The sequence below is a fragment of the Prosopis cineraria genome, unplaced genomic scaffold (genome assembly GCF_029017545.1).
Source record: "Prosopis cineraria cultivar Desert tree isolate PC_DT_omini unplaced genomic scaffold, ASM2901754v1 PC3, whole genome shotgun sequence".
NCBI lineage: Eukaryota > Viridiplantae > Streptophyta > Magnoliopsida > Fabales > Fabaceae > Prosopis > Prosopis cineraria.
Genome location: NW_026555334.1, coordinates 46336259 through 46346346, shown reverse-complemented (window position 1 = coordinate 46346346; position 10088 = coordinate 46336259). Strand labels below are relative to the sequence as shown.

The following is a 10088-nucleotide window of genomic DNA, read 5'->3' as shown; positions in this document are numbered from 1 at the left end:
TATTCCCGCAACAAAAAATCTTATCATTTATAAAAACTAAGTGAAAAAATTTTAAAAAATAATAATTTTTTATTACTTTTAGAAGTTTTTTATCACAATTTTTTCATTTTTTTTTTCTTGTCATCTAAATAAGGAAAAGTTTTCATTCCAAATACTGATGGCGGGTTTATATAGGCTGGCAGCCCATTGATAGCCCATACTATATTTCAACTTTCCCATATTGGGTGTTCATTTTACCACCACACTTTTCATGGGCTTCGCTAATGGAGCCATCTGCCCAAAATAACGGAGCCCCAACTCCTTCACAATCCGCTGTCACGTGATTTTCGGTACCCGCAAACTCCATCACGTGATTCCCTCAGCACCAATGTACCATGTGCCCGTGTCCATACCAAAGTGCCTCTTCCACCCTCCTGGTTTGACCGTGACAGAGCTTTCTTCTACTTCCTAATTTCTGTTGAATTCAGATCCATGTTTTAACATTGAATCTGAATTTTGAGCAACTGAATGGCGACGAGAAATCGTACGTTGCTCTATAGGAAGTACAGAGATGCATTGAAGAGTGTTCGGGTTCCGTCGAGTTCTACGGCCTTGACGAGTTCCGGCGGTGCTGGTGGTCCAGTGATTGAATTGGTCAGTACGTCGCTTCTGAATCAGAATCGTCCTTATGCTCCGATTAGTACCGAGGATCCTGGTTATTCAAGGTACGCCTTTGCCTCACGTAATAGATCCTATTGATAATCTAGTTGTTATTCTCCTGGTTGTGGACCAAATGCGGATGCGCCTACATCAAGAATGTTCTCTTTGTCAATAATTCGTTAGCACGACAGCGAGCCATTTAGGTTTTTTGTGCTCAAAATTTCGTTTCAGTTTAAAAAAGAAGTCATAAGGAATTCATAACAATTGATCAGAGATCGGTAGCATTGGACACTTTCTTATGTATGATCATCGAGAACGAATCCGATCTATGCAAAACGATTAGTTTTGGGTCCTTGTCGCGGCACATTGTTTGTATATCGAAGCCGGAGTTATCTTCCGTAAGTGCTGTAAGGTTCCCACTGCGTTTTATAAGTGTCTGGGCTGGAAACGCCCTTGTTCTGCTCTTCGAAGTTGAAACCATATTCGGTAGGATTTGTTGGCTGAGAAAAATAGTGAAGGAACTGTATATGACGTTAAAGCACTGTAGAATTATCTTTTTTATAGTTCGTACGTGAAGCTTGTGGAATTTGGACCGATAGATGAATGATTTCTCTCACTCCTCTTGTATACCGGTGATTTTTTTTTTTTAATTGCTGATCAATGTGAAGCCCGTGGAATGTGGACTGCCAGATAAATCATTTGCGCCCGTCTTGTTTATCAGTGGAAGATTTCTTGTTCGTGTGGCGGAGGAATGCCATGAAAACGGATGTACTTCATCTAATTTGGACACTTCTAAAATTTTGCGTTTTTCATTGTTTGTTTTTTTTGGTAATTTCGTGGTGAAATTACGTATCCTTTGCTTTTGACTTGCATGAATGTGTACATTCATATAAACTTGCTACTTCTTCTGGATTCAGTAAGGGTCCACTTACTGTAGGACTACCTCCAGCTTGGGTGGATGTATCTGAAGAAATATCAGCCAACGTGCAACGAGCACGCACAAAAATGGCAGAGTTGACCAAAGCTCATGCAAAGGCTTTAATGCCGTCATTTGGAGATGGTAAGGAGGAACAACGAGCCATTGAAGCTCTAACTCACGAGATAACTGACTTGATAAAGAGATCAGAGAGACGACTGCAGAGACTTTCTTCTACCGGGCCTTCAGAGGATTCCAATGTGAGGAAGAACGTGCAGGTATACTGCTGAACTGTTATGCCTTTCTGGAACAACAATAAATCTTTTACTTTGTTCAATTAATCTGAAAATCTTCACCATCTCTCTATCGACAAAGGATATAACTCTTCTGTGGTGTGTTATTCTGTTAATCGAGTCTCTGACCATGCCTTCTTTCTGCCGTTATGTTTACGAGCTTCTTCTTGGATAATCTTTCAATTGGTTTTGCAATTTGTTAGGACTTTTTTTTATGTTTTCTGTGAAATCATGCAGCGTTCTCTAGCTACTGACCTTCAGAACCTCTCTGTAGAGCTCCGCAAGAAACAATCAAATTATTTGAAGCGACTTAGACAGCAAAAGGAGGTGAGAAGTTTTACAAATAAAAAAAAAAGTTGGAAAATACTTTCTTTCTTTAAATATTTGCTGGCAGAATAACAATTTAACAAACCTATAGCATCATCGATGCGATTCAATTCAGTACATATCAGCACGCAAGATTCTATGCGTAGTTTCATTTACAGAATTGCATCCCCCGTATATTACCACTTATTGTTTGATTTCAGCAATTGAACTTGTATAATTTCATAGCATCAGTTAACTCTGAACTGTTGACGAACAGATTAAGTGTATTCAGTGTTATGTCATTAAAAAAAAAATATATATTATAAATATACTGCCAAAGATTGCATTGCTCGCCTCTGCGCTTTACTCTCTTGGTTGGAGTTTATATCTCAGTTACTGTGATATACAAGCAAAAATAACTTGTGGATCATGTTTTAACTAATATTTTGTGATTATGTAGGGTCAAGATGGGATGGATCTAGAGATGAACATAAATGGAAGTAAATCCAGATTTGAAGATGATGCTTTGGACAATATGGTATTTGATTTGTATTATTTCTCGATCGGTTCATTTCATTCTTTCTTGGGAAAGAAGATGAGCTCAGGAATTTTATCACTATCTTGCTCATAAATTTTTGGGAGAACGATAAATAAGTCCTAAGGGGACCATTAATTCACATTAAGTTCTAAAGTATCAAACTTAAAAAATTTATAAGTTTAATTCTCAATTTTACAACATTATTATTATAAATTTACAATTTATATTTCAAATTTTAATAAAGAAAACGAACTTGTTTATTCTTCAATTATGTTAAAATTTGAAAACAAATTATAAAGTTATCACAACGAAGTTGCAAAATTAACAGCCGAACTTATAAATTTTTAGAATTTGACACTTTGAGACTCAATTTAAATTAATTAATTTTTTTGAGACTTATATGTCAATCTCACTTACTTTTTTCACTGGGACAATAATTGACAAATTTTATAATCCATTCCACCGGCTGTTTCATTTTTTTACAATTTTGAATATTTTTTGTACGTGGTTGAATAGTAGTGACTCAGTTAAGCTGGCACCGTCAAAAAAAATATACTTAGGTATTTAACGAGCATCAGATGGCCAAGCTGAAAAAAAGTGAGGCATTCACGGTAGAAAGAGAAAAGGAGATCCAACAGGCAAGCAAAAGTTCCTTATTTGCTGTGCTGACCTTTTTAGACTTCTTACTAATTGCTATGATGTTGATGGACTAAAAAGGATTCCTTCTATGATCTTACAGGTTGTGGAATCAGTAAACGAGCTTGGTCAAATTATGAAAGATTTGTCTGTGCTAGTTATAGATCAGGTCAGCAGATATCTCTCAGGAGTTTACTCCCTTCTTAATCGGAGTCAGGATGGCAAATTGACACACTCTTTATACAGGGAACGATTGTTGATAGAATAGACTACAACATTCAGAATGTTGCAACCACAGTTGATGATGGCCTTAAACAGCTGCAGAAGGTCTGATTTCCCTCTGGTCATTAGTTTTTTTCCCCCACCAGGAATGGACTTCATTTTTTTCAAGCTTCCTTCTTTGCCTATCTATCTCATCTCATTCTCTTTTATTCTCTTTTTTCCCCTCGCTATTATGGTAATCTAATGGTTCATGGGACATGCAGGCGGAGAGAACACAAAAGAAAGGGGGCATGGTGATGTGCGCAACGGTGCTTATTATCATGTGCTTTATTATGCTGGTTCTCTTAATCCTCAAGGAAATATTTTTGTGATCCATGGGGACCTGACTCTTTAATTATGGTCACTTCTCATTGCGGTGATCCTCTCCACCGACATTAACCAATGCCTGATCGGAGAAAACCGAAGAGTATTTCAATTCTTTATCTTTGTTGCGGATGGGTACGGAGGGTGGCAGGAGGCACCGGGCACGTATTCTAACCTTTGAGGTTGGCGGGATTCAGTGGGAGAGGGTACATATGACCCAAAGATCTATAGAGCGGCTGTATTTTGATTCTTTTAGCGGAACAATTATTTCTTCTTCCAACCTCGTACTGAACTCCCGCCACCACCCCAACCCCCCCCCCCCCCAAAACCAAAATATATATATTTTGTCGATATTCTCATTTTCCTCTGATATTCTTTTTTGGTTTCCTCTCGCGTGCTTGAGTTTCAAGGGAAAGAGAATTTGTGTTTATATCAAAATATTCATTCAATAAAATGACGTGTTTAAGCTGGAACAGAAAGTCTGCGTTCATGACGGGACATGTATATTGGGGCTTACCATTGCGTTGTTGCATATATTTTTGGCGCGAAGGAAGGACAGAAATTGATGAGAGGAAAAAGGAATGAACACGAAGCAACTTGGTTTGAAGTTTGATAGGCAAAAGGCTTTTTTTCCTTTTTTTGGATTTTATTTCATTTAAAATAAATTACATTTAAATATTAGATAAACTGGCCTACTGGCTGAAAAAAAAAAAAAAGTTTTGCCTAAAAGATATGAATCAAATTTTTGAAAATTTGAAATATGGCCAGTTCACATCAACATACAATAAATTTATCATTAATATATAAAGAATTTATCATTGAAAATTTAAAAATTTACAAAATATTAATTATTAATATATAATGATATATCATAAACAAATATCATAAATTGGTTGTAATGCAAAATATATAAATATTGCGCTAGTTGTTTGATTTGATCTTATAATATGAGTTAGATCTGTAAAAGTCTCTTAAATATTTTGTCAATTTGATTATTTTTTTTCGTTTATGTTAATTTTATTCTTTACCTTTTATTCTCCCGTTCTTCTCCCTCGATTGCCGTTCAGCTTTGAAAAAAAAATAAAGCAGCGCGAAGCGGAAAAATCTCATAAATACCATTCCTTGTTTGTTTGTGCAAGATAAATACCCTTCCTTATCATTCCCATTTTTTAACCTTTTATTAAAGATAAAAATCAAACGAAGGAAAACCTATTTTACCACAAAAAGCAACCAGAATTCATCTTAGCGTGGAAACTCTGTTTTATGCGAATCAAAGTTAAATGTCTGCTGATTTTTATTTTTTTTACAAGGCACAGGCCTTGTTATAGGTGTAGGGAGCTCTCCTTTGGTCACAATTCCATAACTTCTAAACTCCTCTTTAAACGGTGCTTTCTCCTATGAAAGGTTTTCAGGGGAAGTTCTTGTCTTCTGAGTTCTGACCATTACCCCAACAAAACTACATAACTTTTTTTTTTAATATATATATATATATATATATATATAACATTTCTCTGCATTTCCTTCACGTATTTGCCATACTTTCCGCTTTCGCAAGGAAAAATAAATCAACAAATCTCAAAGGATAAAACTCCATGATTCAGTAAATAAATTTCTGAACTTTGAGAAAAAAATTAATTTACCAAATACAGCGTTTCTTTTCTCCTTCAGTTACAAACATACTGCCACATCATCTACATTATCGGATGTCAAATTAATGTTAATGAATTGACGAATTCTTGTCACTTCTCCGTGGGTAGTTTCAGACCATTGCTAGCCTAGTTTCTTTTTCCCTGGATTACAGTGTGCTAGTCCTCTTGGTGCAACTACCCTCCATTTCCACAAATAAAAATATTCAAATACAATGAACAATAGCAGTGATAATATTGCAGGCAACTAGCCTGAATGCTTCTTCCTCTTAGAGTTGATCAAATCAGATTCTGTAAATGATCTTTGGACAAGGCCGGATAAGGTCAACTTGAGATCAAAGGTCAATCTAGGAAGTATCCTTGACAAAGTATTCACGTCTACCATAGCCCTATGAGCTGATCCATCCGCTTGAATTCCATAAAGCTCGCGAAGGGCCTCAAGCGTTGTTGAAGAAAGTTTTGTTCCTGCCCACAAACATAGTGTCAGTTACTTCACACCTAAGCTGCGAGTGCTTCTGTGCGAGGGGGGGGGGGTGAGACAGCAAGAAAGAGACCTACAGACTTCTTCAGTTCACGTGCCAACGGAAGGGTATCTGCAAATAGCCAATTACGAGGAATTTCTACAGAACAACGTCTAAATTCATTAATGATGAAGGGTACATCAAAACAGCGAGCATTGTGACCAACCCATAATACATATCCGCCAGGCTTCTGACGGCTTTGAATATACTGTGACAAGATGGGAATCAGGTCCTCCATCCTACAGAAAATCCAAAAAAACAAAAAACAAAAAAATTAATAATAATCGCTCAGTGATTTCTCCTGCAAAATTACCTGAATTAAACTATAAGTGCATAATCAAATGAGAAACGCTATAATGATACTAGTAGCTTTGTCAATCAGTAATTCTCGTGCTAAAATGATAGAGAACATTTGAAACCAATAGATTTGCTTGTTTCTATCACTCTTTCACTGAGAGCATTTCATGGTCAGAAAAAAAAATCTTCTTCAATCCAATTGTTAAGTGCCACATCAACCTAAACCCTTGTGTCCTACCCATATAATGTGAGATTATCTTATCTGCTTATCCAGTCTAAACAAGCATCCTTTTCAGTTGTTCTTTTGTTGTCAATTAGTTGATAATAAGGAAAGAGGAAACGCCGGCCAAAAAAAAAAAAGGAAAGAGGAAACAGATGGTGAGACAGTATATCAGTGCAAGCTTCTGGTCTTCCAAGCATAATCCAAAAAAAAAAAATGCAAAATCCACAGAAGATTACCTTGGAACATCAGGCCTGTTAACCATCATAGTGGTGATGCCATGAATGTAGGAATTAGTAACATCACATACAGGATTTACAAGAGTTTGGAAGGTGCTATTCTCACCACCTCGAAGATCTCGGAGTGCAATCTCAACGATCCGTCCTTCTTTTCTGCTAAGCCCAGTAGTCTCAAGATCAAAAGCAATAACAGTGACTTTGGTAGATAAGTCTTTATTCTGAGTAATCTCCTGCCGTATGTCACAGTATTGCAAATCCTGGAATTGAACTAACTGTGTTTTATTTACATTTAATGCAGCACTTTCTAATATTGTTTCACTTGAAATTTCAGGCTTGATGTTCTGATCTGGTTCCAGGTGGTTTGGTTATTTCCCTTTCCTTCCGTTTTTGTAGCTACAGGTCTTCTACTACTCCACTCCTTACTGTGCCCTCCATCCTGTCCATAAATTCTAGAACGAAGTAGCCTAACACTTGAATTATTACCATAAATCTTACTTGAACTGTGGAAGGTTTCGTCCCAATAATTAGCTATGCTGTGTATTCTGCATCTGGGTACTTGCAATAATGAAAAAAACATGGTTTCTATCTTCATCTGAATCCAATACAAATAAGCAAGATTATATAATCAGTAATTCATCACTTCATGAGCCAGCAGCTACAACCTGCACCAAAGCACAAAAAATATCAACTGGGCTAAGAAATTGCCACACCAGCATAAACTATTGTGCAAGACTTATCTGCTATTATATGTCTAGCCAACACAAAGCAAGACGTAAAGTTTTGCTTATTGATTCAAAAAGAAAACAAAGTTTTCACATAGAAAATAACTATTTATAGTTCAAAAGTTTTGAATACACGTACTGACATATCTTAATAATTTTGTAATTAGTAGACCCAGTGCAGGCCCTTTACATATCAAAACACTAGTCCTTTTTTTGTCGAAGCACCCCAAATACAAGTAATTTCTGAATTAAAGAAATTGGATTTTGCCATACTAGACCAATAACAAAAACTTGCAGAAAAGTAAAAAGAGAAGTTCAAATCCAAATGTTCAACAGACCCAGGAAATAGAAGGTCGGTCCTCGGTGACATTCAATTTCATTATATCATATAAATGATAATAGCTGCAACAAAACTCACTCCAGAGTCAATTAAAGCATATCATTCAACTAAATCAAGCCTTTAAATAGAGGTCGATGTGTTTTGATTGCATCGATTTGTCTTGTGCAACGTCAAACAATTATAGACCAGCATTCCTTTTCTGACAATATTCCAAAAATCCCCAAAAAACAAGAAAGTGAAGAAATCTGTTGGAGTTCGTTATGCCAATCGGCAATGTGATAGCAGCATGAACAACACATTTAAAGCAAGGCGTGAATTAATTGATAAGGCAAGGATTTCAATCAAGTCATGAGTTTTATAAACAGATACATGAAAAGCACTTCCACAAATCTATATCAGCAAATCAAGAGCCATATGAACAAAAATACAAATAAAATATCTATAGATGGAAGGGGGGGAAAGGAAAGCAGAAAAGTCGTCGCAATATAACAAAAAGCTAGTTGTAAGTCGCTCAACCAGAACGAGGACCTTAACGACTTAACCACTAGTTGAAATTAAAACAAGAAAATCAATCATGCTTTGTTCTAAACGCCAAGGTCGTTAATTCCTTGCAGAAATGGTTGCAACATTTTCTTATTGAACTCAACCCGATGAATATGATTGGGAAAACTAAGACTCAGTCTCATCAAAAAATGAGTAAATAGAAGCTATACTTCAATGCCAGGAATCATTTTTATTTAACTTCAAAAGAAAAATAAAATTATGATAAGCACAGATTCAATATCGACTCCGCCAGAAGTCGCCCCCGGGCAATTTGAAAAATGAAAGGGGCAAGCAGGCAGGAAAGAAAACAGTTGAAAGGAAGGTAGAGACTAGAGAAGAAAAATTGCCTGATGGTGAAGGCGAGTCCAGCAGACGAAGAAAAGCATTAAGCTTGAAATCAGAAGGCAGGTCCATTTACTTAGAGGCGAGAGAGGGGAATGAAGGAGGAGGAGGAACGTGAGACCATGTGGAGCGAGAAGAAATATCGGAAAACTGGGCAACTATGCCCCCAACAACAACGCAACTTTCGGATCACCTTGTTCCTTGGGCGTTCTTTTCTCCTCCACTTGACCCCGTCCTTAAAAAGTACTCAAGTCTCAACTCCGTTCATTGTATTTTAATAAAATTTCACCATTATTTATCTTTAAATTAATGTTATTTTTTATATTTATTTTTATTTAATAAAATATTTCGCTTTAAAATAAATATAAAGTAATTTTTTATTAAAAGTACTTTTAAAAAAATGCGATAATTACACCTTAAAATATTAAAAATGTCTTACATTTTTTAAAAATAAAAGAACAAAAATACCCACAAAGTGGTCAATCAGGGGCATCTAATATTCTAAAGTGAGAAAAATGATAAAAATAACCCATCACATTACATGAGTGGATACAAAAGTAAATAAACCATTAACTTTAACCTAACATCATTAACTCTAACAGTTAAATGCTATTTGTGCATGCCACGTGTCAACCTTTGTTAACGTGGACTAATAAAGGGGCAAAAAATACCCATAAAATTATCTTTCAAGAGCAAAAATATTCATAATGTTATCAAAGTTGGTGCAAAAATAATCAATCCATCAAATCCCTTAAATGTTGATTGTTTAGCTAATACCTAACTAGAAGTTGTTCATTTTTTCGTTGACATGGACAAAAAGTATTTTCAGATGAAATTCTCTGAAAGTTAATTTTTCATTGTATTAATATCATATGAAAAAATATTGTTTTGACTAAATATCAAATTAAATTATTTTTTTCTTTGCAACAGTGGCAAAAACTATTTAAAAATTTTAAACCTATCATAAATAAAATTACTTAAAGTAATAACAATTTCTTGAAGGTAGAGTGGTGTGGGAGATATACTCAATCTCGATCTTTAATTGTATATAACATATCTCACCATATTAAATAAGTTTTGCAAACAAAAAAAGAGTGGAAATGAAGGAAAGAAGAGGGCGAGATACATGACGATGAAAAGAAACCATGTGACATGAATTTTAATGAATTGGTCATTAATTATAGGTACTCATATAATAATCAATTAACATCTATAAAAATTTATTTGGAAATATTTTTGGTTTATATCAAGAAAAAAATAGTCAACTTTTATTTATATGTCAGCTAAACGGTCAACATTTAAGGA

The 10088-nt window shown here is 35.3% G+C and overlaps 2 protein-coding genes across 2 annotated transcripts; one reads left to right on the top strand and one right to left on the bottom strand.

Moving 5' to 3' along the window:
* Positions 1-387: 387 nt before the first annotated feature.
* Positions 388-4380, top strand: LOC129306467 (tlg2p-like protein a). Its single transcript, XM_054947080.1, has 8 exons — positions 388-704; positions 1557-1833; positions 2086-2175; positions 2615-2692; positions 3253-3330; positions 3432-3497; positions 3575-3655; positions 3814-4380. Exons 1-8 carry the CDS (start codon positions 508-510, stop codon positions 3919-3921), a joined length of 975 nt encoding a protein of 324 aa, XP_054803055.1. The 5' UTR covers positions 388-507; the 3' UTR covers positions 3922-4380.
* A 1129-nt stretch (positions 4381-5509) lies between these two features.
* LOC129304865 (exonuclease DPD1, chloroplastic/mitochondrial) lies at positions 5510-9004 on the bottom strand. Its single transcript, XM_054944692.1, is given in 5 exon segments — positions 5510-6024; positions 6114-6319; positions 6837-7192; positions 7195-7428; positions 8789-9004. Coding segments are annotated over 5 exon segments (1053 nt in total). The 5' UTR covers positions 8828-9004; the 3' UTR covers positions 5510-5806.
* Positions 9005-10088: the final 1084 nt, after the last annotated feature.